Raw genomic sequence first — 18280 nt, forward strand, 5'->3', positions numbered from 1 at the left:
ATTTATGACTGCCCCTGCAGTATCGGATTCTCCATAGCAACAGTCACAGTCACCCTTTCTTTTGGAACTAAATCCTAGGTAGCAACTCCCTGGAGTCTTCTTACCCTAACTTTTCTCTCTCTCTCTCTCTTTTTTTTTATCTCACACTTATGCGTGCCTCTGCCTGCCGAGGTATTGACCTGATGCTCCCCTTGTGCCTTCAAACCCTCATTAATATCTCAAGCACCCTCAGCCTATATTTCCCTTATCACCTATCTTACTTCCTTCCTAAAGATCGATCCTTGATTATAAGAGCGATTCCAAACTTTAAAGGAAAATTCAAAACTTAAACCTATAGGAGAGGAAAAAAAAGAATGGATCGTGCCTCTCCCTCTGCTGGAGAAGACAGAAGGGAGACGTGGGCTCACTGTGTTAAAGCCTGCTGTACTCAAAAATGGGGCTTGTTTTTCCAGAGCAGCGTAACTCCCCCCTTGACCTCCTTGGTGACAGCTCAATGCTATCTGACTTGATGGTGAAGTTTAATCCAGGATTTTGAGGGCCTGCGAATTCCCAATTCTGTAGTAGTACTTTCCTGTTAATATGGACTTATTACCCACTTGCCACTTAGTTTATCAGCCAGTGGTTAAATCCAGTTGCTGTAAGGGAGCAAATGCCTACACATTATCACCGAGCAGCAGCCTGCCAACCGAGACAGCCCCGTCCCTGTCATTAACAAGCACAATATATGCAGAACACCAGAGGGGAATTAAAACCACAAAAAATACCTCAGGGTGGTATTTTTAATATGAGAATTTAATTTGTAATTTCACAGATTAAGAATTTTGGCTGCATTAATCCCTTTATCAGCTCACAGCAGGCTATTTGCAGAAGCATAACCATAAGGCGATATTCATTGGCAGAAACACGTCTCTGCATAACGTCAAACATCACGAGCAGTGAAACCTTTTGAAGGGGGGAGAATAAAGATGAAAAATCATTATATTTTTAAAGCGAGATTCTACTAAATGCCTCCAGTAACAATTTTGAGTTACAGAAATGCTATTTCTGTGTCTAGAAGATAATCATTATGAAGGGTAAATCGATTCCCAGAAAGGACAATCCCGGTATTAAATACTATAGTCATTTCCATTTAGAACAACGTGGCTGCCCTTGTAAACATGTTTGCAAAACAAAGAATCCCCAGACTTATGTGACTTTGGGAATTAGTTCCTTAAAGTGAATGACAGGCTCGTGTGACTCTTGTCTGAGTGATTATTCGGCTGACAGCACTGGGAAATTCTTGAGATTCCTCATATTAAACTTCAGATTAGTGTAGGTTTGTTTTTTTTTAAAGTCCACTGTCTGGTAAATGGCAGAATTTGCGACACGTCAGAACCCTTCCATCTTCCGGTGCAAAGGAATTTGGGGAAGGGTGCACCTGTCAAGACCTAGTGCAGAACCAGGGAAGGGAAGGGATATGTCTGCGGCCAGCTTGGAACTAACTGATGCTTCACCAGTTCCAAGAACCTGGCTGTCTTGAGCAACTCACATTGTCCTAAGGAAATAGCATACCAGGGGGAGGCTGAGGCAACAGATATGTATTCTTACAGTTCCAGGGATGGAAAGCCCAAGACGAAGGTTCTGGCCGAGTCTCTTCCTGTCCTTGTGGCTCCCAAGAGGCCACAAGGTCTTGTCTCATAGGTCTTGCTTGGTCTCACGGGATACAGAGAGTATTTCTCATTCTTAAAAGGTTACTAATCCCATCATGAGGACCGCCCCCTTCCTGAGGTCATCTAGGTTTCAGCACCTCCCAAAGGTCCCATCGTCAGACACCGACACACTGGAGCTGAGGCACTAACACGAAACATGAAGGGGGCACAGGTTAGGCCGTAAAGTCCTCTGTCTACGATGGTTCATAGCACTTTTTTTTAAAGAAGAATGTCCACAAAAGGAAACCAGAACCTGACAAATACAGAGTCGGATGCTCAAGGCCAACCCTTGCACTGAGTGAGGGATCCCCAGTGGAGGAGTTAGAGAAAGGACTGAAGGAGCTTAAGGGGTTTGTAATCCCATAGGAAGAACAACAGTATTAACCAAAAAGAATACCTAGAGCTCCCAGGGACTAAGCCACCAACCAAGGAGTATGCATGGCTCCAGCTGCATATGTAGCAGAGGAAGGCCTTGTCAGGCATCAGTAGGAGGAGAGGTCCTTGATTCTATGAAAGTTTGATAGATGCCCCAGTGTAGGGGAATCGAGGGTGGGGAGGAGGGAGTGGGTGGGTGGGTGGGTGGAGGAACACCCTCATAGAAGCAGGGGTAGGAGGGATAAGAGAGGAGGTTTCTAGGAGAGGGAGAAACCCTTGACATGTAAATAAATTAAAAATTTTAAAAAATGGGATAAAAAGGGTAATACTTAAGGCAGAAAGTGAAAACAAGTTAAAAGGAGAAGATGGGGCTCCAGCCTCAGTCTGCTTTGAGTAGTCAGGCCCCGTGGGACCGTATAGTCCACATGGACGTGAGAATGAATGGGGCCAGTTGGACCTTATAGGGACGTGACTACCAGGGAACAGATCACACAGCTGATAGGACTGATCTGGATTCACCAGGAACCATGGTATGAAGTATAGAAACAGACGGATGTTGTGGATGGCCAAGCCCTGATAGTGGTATAGGAAAAGTCAACATACTTTTCAAAATGGCCACTGAAGCACCTCAGATCTGTGAACATTTATTGTAGTTATAGAATGAGAAAATGTAGAAGCAAAATATTCGTGTCACCAGAGCAGGAAATAGAATAAAGGCATCAAGCAAAAGAAATTATAGGGTCACGTAGGGGGGATCTTTCCGGCAGCCAGGCTGACCAGGGATGGTGATAAGTGTCATTCTCCTGCCTCCAAACCCCAACAGCCTTGCTCTATTTCTTCATGAGGATTTAATTGCATGGAAATAAATAGAAGTTTGATTTAGAAGAAATTCATTAGTTTCCCCCAAGCACACCACAGGGCATTCTCCTGTGTATACTATCAAGTTACATAAATAATTGAGGCTCAACTATTCTTGTCCAAGTAAACGAACAAAATAGAGTTCGCAGCGCAGAGACCATGATTTTATCACATTCATTTGCTAATTCACAAAACTCAAATCCCCTAAAAGAAGGCCAGCAAATTGGTCCTGTGTGGGGAGCAAGGAGCTGGGAATCAGACGCCCCACCTTCAAGGTCCTGGCCAGGCAACTGTGGACATGTGCATTAGTCCCCTGTGCCCCAGCTTCTCCGAGAGCAAGCAAGAGACGCCATGGAAGACCTGCAGGACCTTTCTAGATCTAGTGCTTGTGGCCTCGCCCGCATCGCCCTCTGTAATACCCTATCTTTTTATGAATATAGCAAGCGCATCTATTTTTTATTACTGAATTTATTTAATTTGAGACGGGGCTGTGCTACACATAGACTAGACTGACCTTAAACTCACAGAGCCCCCAGCCTGCCTCTGCCTGCCTGACGCTGGGATTTACAGCTTGCATCTCCATCCTGATTGGCTGAACAGTTCCGTTCTTTCCTTTTTGGGTTCCATCTTGTGCATCGTCTATGTAGGTGGCAATAACTCCTATATGGCTATTCCAACCCCTCTGTCTTTGGGGATTTCTCGGCTGTCACCTTTATCTGTCACTGGAGCTAGGGCTCATTTATCTGCCACCTTTTCCTATTAACACTTCCTTCCCCTGGTTCCCTAGGGTAGAACTCTTTCATGGTTTGGCTTTTACCTCCTGCAACTTTGCTTTGCAAGCTCTCTGATCTGCCAGGCAGGTTAAGGGATGCTGTGAGTTCCCAATGCATCCTCCTTAGACCTTTCTATCTGGTTCCTTCCCTCAAGCTGAGGGAGGCCGTCCAGCCTCAAGATTTAAATACCATCCACATACAGACACTGACTCCAAAAGTCCCATTGGAGCTCTGGCTCCCTGACTCTCACAGTCAACCAACGACTTAGCTTCTCCACTTAGCTGTCTATAAGACACTGAAAAGTTCAGATGGCTAGAATCAGACTCACAATCTCCTTACCACAGTTAGCTCCAGGACCTTCCCAGGTAATGTTAGAGTCAAAAAGTACTTCTCTCAGGCTCTAGAGAGATGGCTCAGTGGTTAAGAACACTGACTGTTCTTCCAGAGGTCCTAAGTTCAATTCCCAGCAACCACATAGTAACTCACAATCATCTGTAATAGAATCTAATGCCCTCTTCTGATGTGTCTGAAAACAGTGACAGAGTACTCTCATATATAGAAAGTAAATCTTTTTTAAGTACTTCTCTCATGAATGAATTTAAAAAATGGTAAAAACTTGTCTCCCAGTTCAAGTTTATTATTCTTAGATCATTAAAACAGGAGCTGTGGGATCTACCTCCTGCAAATGTGTGTGTGTGTGTGTGTGTGTGTGTGTGTGTGTATGTGTGTATGTGTGTAAATGCATATAGTTGTGTGTGCACCTTTGACCACTTGGCATTTCAAACACTGACACACACCACAGTGTTTTACATGCAGGACATCCAGATGGACTTGCAGTCTTCTTTTCCTCTTTAAATGAAATGTCAACATGTGTATCAATATGTAAACGGAAACATTTCATTCTCTCCTCAGTGTCTTCTATTTTTACCGTCCCAAATGTGAGATTGCAACCTGAATCTGGAGAGAGCATGAGGGCCTTTGGAAAAAACAATAGTTATGGGAAAAGCCTATCGAACAGCAAACACTGACCAGCCCAGCGTCCTCAGGAGAGCACAGGTAAGAGGCCCTGCTTTACTGGAGAGTAGTATGTGTAATAGTCATGGAATAGAGTTTTCAATGAAAGATTTCAGTCTCATTTCTCCCTGAAGCTGTCTTATGAATCCAGTGGGGTTCTTCTGGCATGTATCAAACATTTTGCTGATCAATCAGTAATTTCAGTGTTTTCAGGCACCTCCTAAGCTCTCGGTAATGTCGCGCTGGGTCACATCCGTTAGCTGCGATGAACATCTAGCGCCATTGCTCCTGAGTTCATCACTGACGTTAGGAGAGTTCCATTTCGAGCTGTACCTGAACCACAGCCCTGTTTTATTTGGCTGGTAAATTTGCTTTAAATTATTTGCTGTCATTTTAAAATTGGGATACTTTGTACAAAAGTCTAGATTCCTGACTTTCCAACTCTGGCAATGCCCCGACTTCCGTCCCACCAGAAGACCTCACATGTGATAAGAGAAATGCACAGCCCTTGTTTTAAGCTAAGCTGTTTGTCAGGCCCTCCCTGGGCTCTGAATCCTGTCTGGCCCCTGGCACAGGCCTATCGAAGTACAGCTTTGGGTCTCACAATTTGCTTCTTCGACCTCTACGGTTTTACAGGTAGGAACTGTAAATTCTAACAGTGGTGTTCAGGCATGCCAGCCTCTCAAGTCTTTGCACATGCCCAGTTCCAAGTTTAAGACAGCGATGTCTGAAAGACTCTTTCTTTCTGGGTTACCATGGTGAAAGAGATGTCTGGGGTGTTGTTTGGTTTGGTTTGGTTTTTCATTTTGGATTTTTCAAGGCAGAGTTTCTCTGAGTAGTCATTTCTGTCTGGAACTTGCTCTGTAGACCAGGCTGGCCTTGAACTGAGAGATTCACTTGCTTCTGCCTCCTAAATACTGGAATTAAAGCAATATACGAACACTACCCACTTCTCACCTTTATGGGGAAGCCCTTGTATGCTGGGTTTTGGTAGAGCCTGTTCCTCGCTTTTCTGTGTTTCATAACTAAGTGTTGAATGAAGTGAGCTCAATACAGGAAGAACTGTGTGTGTGTGTGTGTGTGTGTGTGTGTGCATGTGTGTGTATATGTGTTTGCGTGTCTGTGAGGGAGTAGGGATGGGAGAGATATAGGCCAGAGGTTGGTGTCAAATACATCCCTCAGTTTTTGTCCACCTTATTTTTTTAAGACAGTGTCTTTCATTGAACCTGGAACTCTCTGACTCAGGTAAATTAGCTACTGCCCAGCAAGCCTCAGAGGTCCTCAGTCTCTGCCTCCCTAGCATCAAGGTTTCAAGTATGAGCTACCATGCTTGTCTTTTTTTTTTTTTTTATATTTGGGGGAATAGCCTGATTCTCTCCTATTTAGAAATATAATAATAAGCAAAGCGGATTTATAGCAAAGACGGTGCACACCGCTCTGTGATACACCTGCCAGTATCTTCAGCCATTTTGGAACTTAGCTTTTTATGCCCTTAACATAGAGGTTAATTTTGCTAGCCTAGGAGAAAAAGGCTCCTGGTTAAAGTGTGGCATGCAAATGCAAGCTAGGAGATACAGCTACTAAACCGCAGGAGAGAGGACAGCTGTCTTTAGGCCATTGTATATGAAGCCAGTGTCATCTGGGACCCACTCTGAGTTGCAAGGTCAGATAGACTGTGACTGTGAGTCTAATCAGTTTCTGACCAGTAGCCTCGTAATTCTGAGAATGGTTTGATTATAAGAGTTGTATGTAGCATGCACATTTTAATGGCATTTAGCTCCCGAGTTATAAAGCCTTTAGCTAATTCAGTAGAACAAGAATGAAAACTGGATCCATCTTATTGACTCATGCTCACAAGCAAGCCTGAATGTCAGTGGCAGGACTGTGCTTGTGTGTCTGTTATCCTTGGCTCTTCTGAACTCTCCTCATCCACCCAGTCAAGGCTGCAAGGATGTGTTTAAGATCAGCTCATTATTGTAAAATCAAAAGGAGCTGACTGGACAGAGCATTGCCCAGAAAGACTCAAAACTTGCTAATTGAAAAGAGGCTTTCAAAGGTGCTGGGGATTGGAGCCTGCAGTGCTTGCCCAGCTCACAGTATTCTTCTTCACACTGGATCCAGGCTTAGCTCCACAGTGGACACGTTTCTCGACAACTGTCTGTTAACAGCACAGACATTCTCCCTGTGAGTGTTATCTTTGTCACATCAACATTGAAGGCTTCAATATTGTTGGTCCACAGAGCACATCTGATTCAGCAGGCCACTGAAGAAACATCTCCATTCTTTTCATAAAAGCTGCAGGAAACCTGGATTCTAACATGTTGCTGTCAACAGAAAAAGAAATTGTCTTAGTTTCTTATTTTACCAAGCATGTCCATGTTAGAGATTAAATATTTTATTTCTCCCCTACAACATACAATGTGGCTCCTTTCTGTCCAGTAGATGAATTTCAAACTAGAGACATTATAAAACAAAAACAATTACATTAATAAATCTCAGGAAAAAAGATATAATCCTCTAATCTTTGATTCTTCTTTCCTGTTTTTAACTTTATCCATCACCTGTTGGAGTCAGTGAGATATTAAATTTCCCTAAACTGTCTTGAACTTTTTTTTGGTAAAAGCCATAGTGACTGAGGATGAGAATGAGGGGAAGAAACTGGGGGCTAAGGGAGTCTGAGCCCAGGATAGAGCTCTAGCCTGATCTCTGTGGTGATCAGCTCTCGGTGTGGAACTTGCCTTGTGTCATGCTGCTTTTCAGTTGACAGGGATAGGGCATGCAAGAATGTTCCAAGTCCTAATATTTCTCCTGTACCTCAATGCCACATTATTTCCTTTCTTGCAAACTAAGGTCACTTCAGTTATTTAGTTAATAATGTCGGATTTGCATAAGTTGGCCTTAGTGGAAGAAGCTAATGAGATGCATTTTGCTGTGCAGAAAAAAGGAATTGGGTCTTAGCGTCTTGTAGCAAACTGAAATGAAAAGAAAGCCACAAGAGCCAGGGTTCAGAAGAGGATAGCTGCCGCTGGTATTCCAACTACTGAGCTGCCTTCAGTTCCTTATTCTCTAGCCATATTAGTTAATTCATAGCTTGTTCCCACTTACTCGGTTACCATTGAGAGGTGAATAAAACCAAAGCGAGTTTCAACTGAACATAGAAAACATTTGTCAAGGAAAATACCACTGGTAATATCGAATACCACATGCATTAGTCACACTACATTTGTATGTGGTCATACCAACCATAAGCCTGTGCTGAGCTAAATTTTTTTCAGTGTGGTACCCTGGCATAGAGAGGGTTGGCCACTGTCCTTTTAAATAGTATAGGGATAAGAATGCCCCTTCTCGGAGAACCAGTGGTCTTGGACTCCATTAAAGTCATAGTAACCTTACAAATATTTGTCTAGTGTATGAAGTAATACTGTTTGGCTCGATTATAAGAGATTAACTATGCGGACTTCAGTGATCTCCTTCTGTTTCAGCGTATCATCATTCTCCATCCACATTATTTAAGAATTACGGGGCAATGAAAACAGTCCTTAGCCTCACTTTGCTTACCCCAGTCGGTAAACAGTCATTTCCTCCAAGTGATCTGTTAGGAAAAGAGATTAAAAGCAATTAACTGTTCAAGAGTTTTCGTTGAATCACTCTCATTGGCTAGGATCAAGGGTTTGGTTTTGTTTGCTTGGTATGTTCTTTGTTTGCCATAGTCTATTCACAACCCAATGTGCTGGTGCCACACCCTCTGACAATAGTCTTATATTCTGGGATACCAAACTCCTGCAGAGTTTTCCAACCCAATACCCAGGATTCACAAATCAGTATTTTAACAAAGTCTAGTGGTCATTAACTTACTGACAGAGGGAAAATAAATTGTCCCCTGGGATGAGCTCCCTAACTGGTTATGTAATACCTAGTGGTCACCTCTAAACACGTATTCAAAGGAGCAAAACTGAATTGGTTCAGTGCGTTGTAATTATGTATTTATTGGGGTGGTATGACCATGTGTGTGTATATGTGTGTAACAATAATTACAGAGGCTATAAATGAGGGGCGGGGGTGGGTTGGAAAGAGGAAAAAGTGAGATGAGATGACAGAAACACAGTACTCATACTACAAATTCTTTAAAAAACATGTAAGAACTTGAGGGGACCATAGATACTGAAGTCTTCAATAGTTATTCAGGGATTACATGTTTATAAGGTAAAATCAACAACTTACTTGAGTCAGGACAGGGTAAAGATAAACTAGGAAAAGAGTAGTTTATACCATGAAGCAGAATTATTTATTCTCCCTCTCCTCATTCCTCCCCTTTTTTCCTTTTCCATTAGAGAATGGTGTCATGGTGTACAATGCAGGAACTGTATGCCTATTTAAAATTAATGAATTTAATTTCAGTTCCCCTTAAATATCTCTTCCTTGCTAGAATTTCTCATGCTGTACAGTTGAAGTGCATAGACACCATGTCTGAGGAGACCAGGCAGGCATCTCACAGTGCCCCTCAGGACAACACCGATGGAGAACTCTTCTTCCATTCATCTATTTAAGGAAAAGGCAAGAAAACAGAACTGAAGTCATTGCAGTAGGGTGTATTTTGGTGCTAGATGAAATTGCTTCAGGAGAACCCAGGCAGACTGTGAGGGAAAAGGCACTTGGCCCGAGCAAAATGAATAGAGCCAGAGCCAGGTGTCCGAGTTGCCTGAGAAGCCTGGTGTCCACAGGAGCAAGAGATGACTTTAGCGAGGGGCATCACTCCACTAAAGTGCCGCAGTGGCCTCCTTAGTCCTGTTCGTAACGACCCCTTAAAATGCAGCTCTGAACTTGCCCATCCCAGAAGTTTCAGTGACAATAAAGCAAACCGCGCGCCCAGAATGTACCTTGCCCAAGGAAGGCTCGGTTTGGATGTGATACTGCAGATCCTCACTGTGAGACATTTGGGGCTGTTGGTAAAGGGTTTTTTGTTAAGTCCTGTCTCATTTTCTCAACTCCAGATGCAAAGGGAGACAATGGCTATCCGGATGTCTCACCATCTTTATTCATTTATTAAATCTAGGTTTCTTTCTGGGGAAGGACAATCACTGTCTTTCTTCTTGTTGCCAGGACTGTTACTCTCTGCATGATCCAGTAAGTGTTTCTTCTCCAGCAGCTGGAGTTTCCTGGTTTTCTTTTGTCTAGGGTAGTTGGCAACATTCGTGGAAATAATAGGAACAGAGAAGGCAAGCACAAGGGTCCTCTCAGGCTCTATCGAAAGGCAAGCACAAGCAGGCCTCTCTCTCTGCTTGCTGTCTTTGCTCCCGCCGACTGGAAAGCCAAGGCAGAGCTATGCATCACAGACGAGTGATGTGTGCTATAGGCGTTGGACTGAGAAGAGCCTTCCACACTGCTTAGATTTCCACTCGCCTACCTCAGGCCCTTTCCCATAATGGGGTGACCACACGAACTCCATCATGGTTTTGAATGCAACCCGACAGATGCATAGACCACCGCCCCTTCTTGCAATGTCAGCAGTGGATACCCCTGAAAGCTCAGCTCTCTTCCGCGCTTAGGGGTCTCTGATCTCCTTTAATGGGCCTCAGCCAGTCTATAGAGGTTTGCCTCTTTATTTTTTTAATTTTCTTTTCTTTTTTTTTTAAATTTTTTATTAGACATTTTTTTTTACTTACATTTCAAATGGTATCCCCTTTCCTGCTTTCCCCTCTGAAAACTCCTTAGCCCATCCCCCCTCCCTGCTCACCAAACCCACCCACTGATGCTTCCCTGTCCTGGCATTCCCCTACACTGGGGCATCACATCGAGCCTTCAGAGGACCAAGGGCCTCTCCTCCCACTGATGTCCAACAAGGCCATACTCTGCTACATATACAGCTGGAGCCATGGGTCCCTCCATGTGTACTCTGTGTTTGGTGGTTTCGTCCCTGGGAGCTCTGGGGTACTGTGTGGTTCATATTGTTGTTCCTCCTCTGGCGCTGCAGACTTCAGCTCCATGGGTCCTTTCTCTAACTCCTCCACTGGCCACCCTGTGCTCAGCCCAATGGTTGGCTGAGAGTGTCCCCCTCTGTATTTGGCAGAGCCTTTCAGGAGACAGCTCTATCAGGCTCCTGTCAGCAAGCACTTGTTGGCATCCACAATAGTGTGGTAACCTGGATTTGGTAACTGTATGTGGGATGGATCCATCCAGAGACTGCCCCACCTGAAGTTTGCCTCTTCTACCCTTTCCTTCTCCATCCTTTTCCTTGTTCACCTCTGAGCTGCATTCTGGATGATCAGCACCCCAACTCCACAAGAGGGTGAGCAAAAGATTTAGGCCTTGACTGCCTAAAAGCAGAATGAAAACGTTCCAGGATGTTTCAGGAGTGCATTTGAAAACTTTGTTTTGTGTTGAAATGACAAACTCTCACAGGAACACTGTGGGGATGTATGAAGATTCCCTCACTCGTTTGCCTAAACGTCATTCTCGCTTCTTCTACCCCATCTCTGTGCCATACATAAATGTGAACATACATTTCATTTTTCTAAACTGAGTATAATTCACATGATGTCTGCCCTTTATGTCTAAGCAAAACATTGTATTTATCTTAAAAACGAACAGTTTGGAGTGATCCTTTTGATAATACAAATAATGACAGCCTTTGACCTTCATTTTCTTTGTTTCATCTTAAGATTAGGGGTGTTTTTTTTTATCTGTTTATTTAGCTGGATTTTGGTTTTGCTCATTTGTTTGGGGTATTTTGTTTGTTTGACGTTTTTGTTTTTTAAGCAGCCGAAAGACTGAAAAGTCTTTAAGCCGAAAGTTGATGCTCTCCAAACCAGCTCATTAGTCCTGCTAAACACATTCTCTTTGTGGTGTGTGTGTGTGTGTGTGTGTGTGTGTGTGTGTGTGTGTGTGTGTGTGTGTGTGTGTGTGTGTGTGTATTAGCATTTCCAGATTAGAGGAGTCTGAAACTATGAATTGGACAGAGAAAACAACACTTACAGCTTGCCTCTTCTGGCAGCACAAAGCCCAGATCAATTTCTTAGGGATTGTTTGCCAACACTATAATCTGAGGAGAGGCTCTGCACCGACAGAGGCACAGGTGTGAGTGTATTTTACAACATATGGCCCCACCTGTGGCTTGTGGTTATCATCAGCTCGGGAACTCCATTTTTCCTTTTCCTTTAATATTGTTGATTCTTATGGATTTGGGGGTACAGAAGGATTGTCTGTGCTCAAAGCACACAGTACTGCATTATTAATACCAGGAGAGCAGCTGAGATCCCTCCCCTGCCCCCAGACTGTCTCTGTGGGCTGCTGGCACTCTAGAAAGTGTCTGAGCATGAAAGGAGGCTGTTTGGGCCAAGTGTGCTGCCGGTCTGGGCTGACATTTTAATGCGTGGAGGACAGTGTACAGATGACAGAGTCGAGAGGGAAAGCCAGACAGAAGCTCGGACTGTACTCACCCACCATGCTCCTCAGTCCCTCTGAGGCGGTCCTCTCACAGGAGCCTTATTTGAGTGGGGAATGGGATCAGAGGCTTAGCCACTGGGACCTGGGCTCACAACAAGGGCCTCAATCAGACTGATATTTTAGCCTGCATAATGCAAACCTTACCCAGGGTGAATCCCAATAAACAAAGTCAAACATTTTAGCTAAGCCATTACAAGTATACAGAACAAAATGTTTACAGCACTCTGAGATGCTTCTGTGAATAGAGCTTTTAAGAACATGAAGTTGGGCAAATGAATAATTTAATAATTTAAGTTTCTATTGGAACTTAGAATGGCTGATGCTTCAGTACACACACACACACACTCAGTGTTACACATCAAAGAGTAATTTTTCTATAGACATAGAGTGTTGAAACAACAACACGTGAATTAACCCTTATTTTTCCACCTCTGGAAATATTCTGTAAAGTCTAGAAAAAAACTAAAACAATATAAAGTTAGAGAAACCGGTGGTGCATAAGCCAAACCCTATACCGTTTAGCTCCCTTACATGGGTGAGAGTCTCCCTTGTGATTTATCACTATTCTTTTATAGTAGTTTGTTTTCTGGGTAGTGCCATTGGAGTTTTAATTGCTCTGGATTATAATTTTCAATGCAATTAGCAAAATACCTTCAATTGCATGATCATGGTGAATGAGGTTACTGGCTTAATTAGTATAAATGGGAAAGATGTGCGATAATCACGTGCAACTAGATCATGTGCCGTACTTATTACATACAGCGGTATAATGATAACACATAATTATGTTGTATCTTTCCTCGGTCAACAAATCTGCACAGGAAAATACACAGAGTTGTTATCCAGTGACAATAAGCCACCCACTGGACCCTTCCTTGTGAGGTAATTGGGTTTATTCTGTGAGTATAACTGAATGCATGCATTTAAATGTGAAAAAGAAAAAGGGAAAAAAAATCCGACTTTGCCTCATTGATCAAAACTGCTCAAATTGCTAAGGACTGCGAGTTTCAGGAATTTAACGCTTCCTAACCTTAACGATGAGCCCCATCCTACCTGTTCACTTTTGTTTTCAAGCACCCTCAGCTCCATCCATAGCGGTAGCAGCATTAAAATATGCCCGGAAAATAAAAAGAGGGCTTGCCTTGGCTGTGACAAACATTATAACCATCCTGGTTTACAGATGCACACTTAACAAGCTTACAGCACATAATTAATTCTGCAAAGGACGCCGCTCGACAGAGTGGGATTATGAGGATTGCATATTGATAGTGGCAGGAGGAAACGAATCTATTCTCTCTGGGTAAGGTGGGGTATTCTTGTGTTCTTTAGAAACCGGCACATCTCAGAGGTGTTGCTCTCAAAATGATCTCAGGACGGAGAGAAATCAGTAATTACAGAGCCAGGCATTCCGGTGTGCCCTGATTTTTCCCACCAGTTTTTCAGTGTTTCAGCTGCCTCAGAGACTTCAAGTATTCTCATTAGGTAGCGGCAGAGGCAGCGGCCTCACCGACTCCCTCATTCTCTCCTGGCTTTTCTTCTTTCCCCCTCCTTCCATTCCTGCCTTGGGAGTGACTGTGAAGATCATTTGCTGGAGTGATTGACAGGTTAGAGGATTCGATCAGATGAGTTCCTCTTAGTGCAGGTCAAAAAGGCTAGTTAGCAGGAGCTGTGGAAAAATGCCAGCAGCATTCGAAATGGGAAGTGTCATGACACCCAGGCAGGGGGTGCCGCCTGGAACAGAAAGCCCTCAGCTCATTAGCTAGTTACAGAATGCAGGCGTAACTGGAGGGAGCTAGGAAGGCAAGATAATACCCAATAGGGACGAGGATTGTGAAGTGGAATTGATTTCATGTATAATTTGTTTATCACTAGAGGGGACAAATGCTGTCCTCCTGACACGAGCTGAGGAGGAGTGTGGATTGTGAACGAAGCAACTTAGCATAATCTGCAGGCTGAGCTTCAGGTTTAAAGAACGCAAACTTCTTTATTCTTAACTGGGAAAACAATCGGGTCATGTGACACTAATTAAAGCTGACATACTCCCCGAAATGTTTCCTCTGTGCAATGGTGGCGACTCCACGGAAACAGACGAGATGGACATCTTTAGAAAAGAAGAGAGCTGTTTTCCCTTGCTGGCCTGGAGGACTAGCTCAGCTGCATGCAGAATCCTAAGAGGGCTGGTGTGTTTATGTCCACTGCTTAGGAACCCACACAAATGAAAACAGGGTTCTCGGCTTTTACTCACAGTCTCCTTGAAATGGGAGACCCGACGCCTTCTGAGATATTTTCATCTGACCCTCGTTAAAAAGAGAAGTATATTCAACTACAGCTGTATCATATTTTGGTACATGGTTCGATATTTAATCGTTGCTTCCCTTAAAGGGGAAGCTTTCCAATCTCACTACAGACTAGATGACAGTTCACCTCGAACTGATCTGCAGCCATCAGATTACAGACAAAACTAAACAGTAAGAAGCACTCACGGGGAGAGGTAAAGCCTATGAGTGTTAAGAGGGGGCACAGGGATAAAGCTGAGAATGCTTCTTCCTGACAGGCGCTCCTGGACCAGGCCCCGAAGCAAACCCCAGTGGTTTTTGCAATGGCTTAAAGAGGTCTTGGTGTAGAGCCTTTACCCATATAAATTATATTAGAAGTTTTATTTTCTTTTGGTAAGAAGTTTTATGATATCATCTACCTTTGGCTTGGAGATCATTGTGTTGTTATTTTAGTCTCAACGGCCTCGTTGCAGGTCTGCCTGGCTGAACTCTGAAGGGTGTTTGCTCAGCATCCCAATTCTGCTGAGAAAGTATCGTTCAAGATGTCTTTGCCTTTCCCCTGAAGTACTGAGACATTTTATGAGGCCGTTATGAATAACCAAGACTTGTATCAAGCAACCTCAGACTGATGTGTACTGTGAACTGCACTCCTAAACCCTTCCCAGTAAAACACCAGTGCAAAATTTATTCTCTTCTGTATCTAACACAAAAAGCATAGCATTATCTTTCAAATAAAAAAAATCTCTTCATTTGAGAGTTTTATTGTACATTCCAGAAAACCGGACCTGAAGGGCAAGTAAATACACATATATACATATACATATCATCATATACATATATATATATACATATACATCATATACATATATGAGAATAATTCACCTAAAATAAGCATTATTTATTATAGTAATTCAGTTTGTTAATAACTGGCAGATTAATTAGAAAAATGAATGATTTTTGAAAGAAAACACTGTCATTTCACTCTTTACTGGGGACTGGAGGTATACCTCAGATCTATGGGTGTGTGGGGTAGTTTTTGTTTTGTTTTTCTTTGCTTTGCTTCTCCTTAGTGCTAGGCACAACCAACCACTAAATAGATGGTAGATAGAGAGATGGATAGAGAGATAGATAGATAGATAGATAGATAGATAGATAGATAGATAGACAGATAGACAGATAGATAATAGATAGATAGATAATAGATAAATGATTGATAGATAGATAAATAGATGATTGATAGATGATTGGTAGGTTGATAGGTGATAGACATGATACGCAGGTAGGTAGTTAAAAAATAGATGATATATATGATAGATAGATGATAGATAGATAGATAGATAGATAGATGATACATGACAGCTAGGTAGGTAGGTAGATAGATAGCAAACAATACGTATTTAAAATGCTTGTTGTCTTTGGTGGTTTCTCAGGCTATCACCCCATCACTTCAGGGGTGGCTGCCCTATAGAGAGGAGAGTTCACACCTGCCTGGCCTCAGTGCCTTACTGTTTTTCCCAACTCAGGCTAATAAAGCCAGCCTGTGTTCACTACCTGTGGACTCCGTGTTGTCCCCCCCTTTGGAGCTTGGCACCCCTGTGTCTACCCTTGTCTTTACTGAGCCCTTCTAAACTCTAAGCACTGCTTAAAGTCTCCCCTTAAGGTGTGAAGATTTTTCTCAGACAAGGTCCCTTTGGGTTACAGGAAAGGAAGTGGCACCCTGTGATTGTCCTCTGTGCAGCATTTACCCTACAGTTCCACGCAGAGTCAAAATGGTTTTCACGCCAGGCCTCAAGTGCTGCCTTTCACCCATGTTGGTTCTTGAATGACTTCACGTCAGCAGGCAGCTGAGCTGGCTTCTCACCGTGAATCGAGGCAGTGGCTACACCTGGTGGTGCCTGGGGGCTCCTTCGTGCCACCATCACAACATTTCATGCGCTGCTTTCATTCAGTACGATTCTTTAAGAGATTTATTTATGTCCTTTTTGTGTTCCTCTAGCAGCATCATGACCAGTAATTTTAAATCCAAATCTTGTTTTTCTGGTGTGTTGGGGTTATCCAGGACTTGCTGTTGTTGGAGAATTGGGTTCAGATCCTGTCATATTGCCTCGATTTCTGTTAGTAACATCCCCACGTTTGCCTTTGCCATCTGGTTATCTCTGGCGTTAGTTGGTCCTGTTGTCACTGGCTGGTGCTTGAACCTCCTGTGAGCCTGTAAGGTTATTGCCTCACCACTGGATGACTGGGTTTCCCCTGGCTCAGATTGCTGATGTGCTGCCCTCCTCTTGGGTGCCGTTGGAGCCCTGGTGTGTCCTGCCCCAAGCAATGTTATACTTGGGTTGTCTCTGTGAACCGAACCTGGTGCTGCCCGCCTGCTCCGTCAGGGAGCGAAGATGGCGGCAGGGATCCCTCAGGCACCCTGCAAGGCACAGGACCCACGCCTGGCTGGCACAATGACGGACCACAGATCTGCCCAGGTCCTGGTGGTCTGCGTCCCCAGAGATCTTAAACTTGGGATATCTCAGTACCTGGGACCGCTTGTCCTGTCCAACCAGGAGCAAAGATGACGGCAGGAAGCCCAAACTATTTTCCCTCAACATGATTCTTAATGAGGAAATAAAAGTTATTTATGTTTATCAAGTCCCTACCCTGACACATTTGCATAAATCACATCTACTGTGTCCCCAGCTGCCATTCTTGTCTCAGGAAGGAGAGCACCTGTGACACACACACTAAAACAGATGCTTTGATTTCTGGAACTTAGGTTTTAGTGGGAACAAACTCACAAAATACAGTTATTCAAACTTGGGATAGGCATTTGACTGTATTTTCTCATACATTTAAAAAGGTGAATCTGCCCTTCGTGGAAAACAGTGTTCATAGAAGGTAGCCCAAAATAGCTGTTGCTCTTGATAAAATTGGAGTTTTCGACAGAAAATTAGAATTTGGGAAAACTTTGGTTTGCCATTGTGAGATAGACAGCTTTAAAAAAATTTCTCAAGTGAGATTCATGGTACTAAAAGTATTTTTATTGTCATTGTTATTGTTATTATGTTTATAGTAGAGTGTTCTAATGCTTGGAAAATCTGTAGGAAACTTCTATTTGTTTTATTGTGATGAAGGAGTATCTGTAGTCATTTAGAAAAGCTACTAAAATGTGTCCTTTCCTTGTTGCATATCCTCGAGAGGCAGACACATATTTTTATCATTTTCCTCAGCCAAAACAACATATAATAGCAGATTTAACTAAATGCAGAAACAACTATGAGGCTTCAACTGATTTTTTTTCAGGTAAAATAAGAAAAAATTAAATAATTATAAATACTTATATAGGTTGTTTGGGTTTGTTTTGTTTTGTTTTGTTTTGTATATTTGTAAGGGGTTTTCCTGTCTTTTGAGACCAGATTCCACGGTATAACTCACGCTGGCCTCGTACTTGTCATATTCCAGGCACTGCTTCTGAGTACTGTGATTATAGCTATGTATCTCTACATCTGAGTACGTAGTAGTGCCATGTTCTCTTTGGAAAATACATGTTCTCTTTGGAAAATACATGCCTTGTTCTATTTGGAAAATAGTTATTTTTAGTCAAAGAACATTTTGATGGTAATAGGTAATGGTGTTTTAGTCAATGAAATGGTTTGTGTGTGTGTGTGTGTCTATCTGTGTGTCTGTGTCCTGTGTGTGTACTGCTGTGTGTTTATTGCAATGTGCTGGTTACATTATTCTTTTGAAGAATTACTATTCTCTGAAAAATCCTTTTTACCATATAAAATTATTCTAATTTTATCAATTTAATTTTGTATCTCAACTTCCTTAGTGTATAACAAATAAGTATGCGTTCACATAGCTACCA

General features: G+C 42.9%; 1 protein-coding gene across 2 annotated transcripts in view; it reads left to right on the forward strand.

Moving 5' to 3' along the window:
* Positions 1–18280, forward strand: part of Cdk14 (cyclin dependent kinase 14) — a 557511-nt gene that overhangs the window by 468810 nt on the left and 70421 nt on the right. For both annotated transcript variants that reach the window (XM_052173165.1, XM_052173164.1), the window contains exon 14: positions 4607–4750. In XM_052173165.1, the coding sequence (XP_052029125.1) occupies positions 4607–4722 (116 nt within the window). In that variant the 3' untranslated portion in view covers positions 4723–4750. The remainder of the gene's footprint in view (positions 1–4606; positions 4751–18280) is intronic.

Source organism: Apodemus sylvaticus, chromosome 2 (assembly GCF_947179515.1).
Source record: "Apodemus sylvaticus chromosome 2, mApoSyl1.1, whole genome shotgun sequence".
Lineage (NCBI taxonomy): Eukaryota > Metazoa > Chordata > Mammalia > Rodentia > Muridae > Apodemus > Apodemus sylvaticus.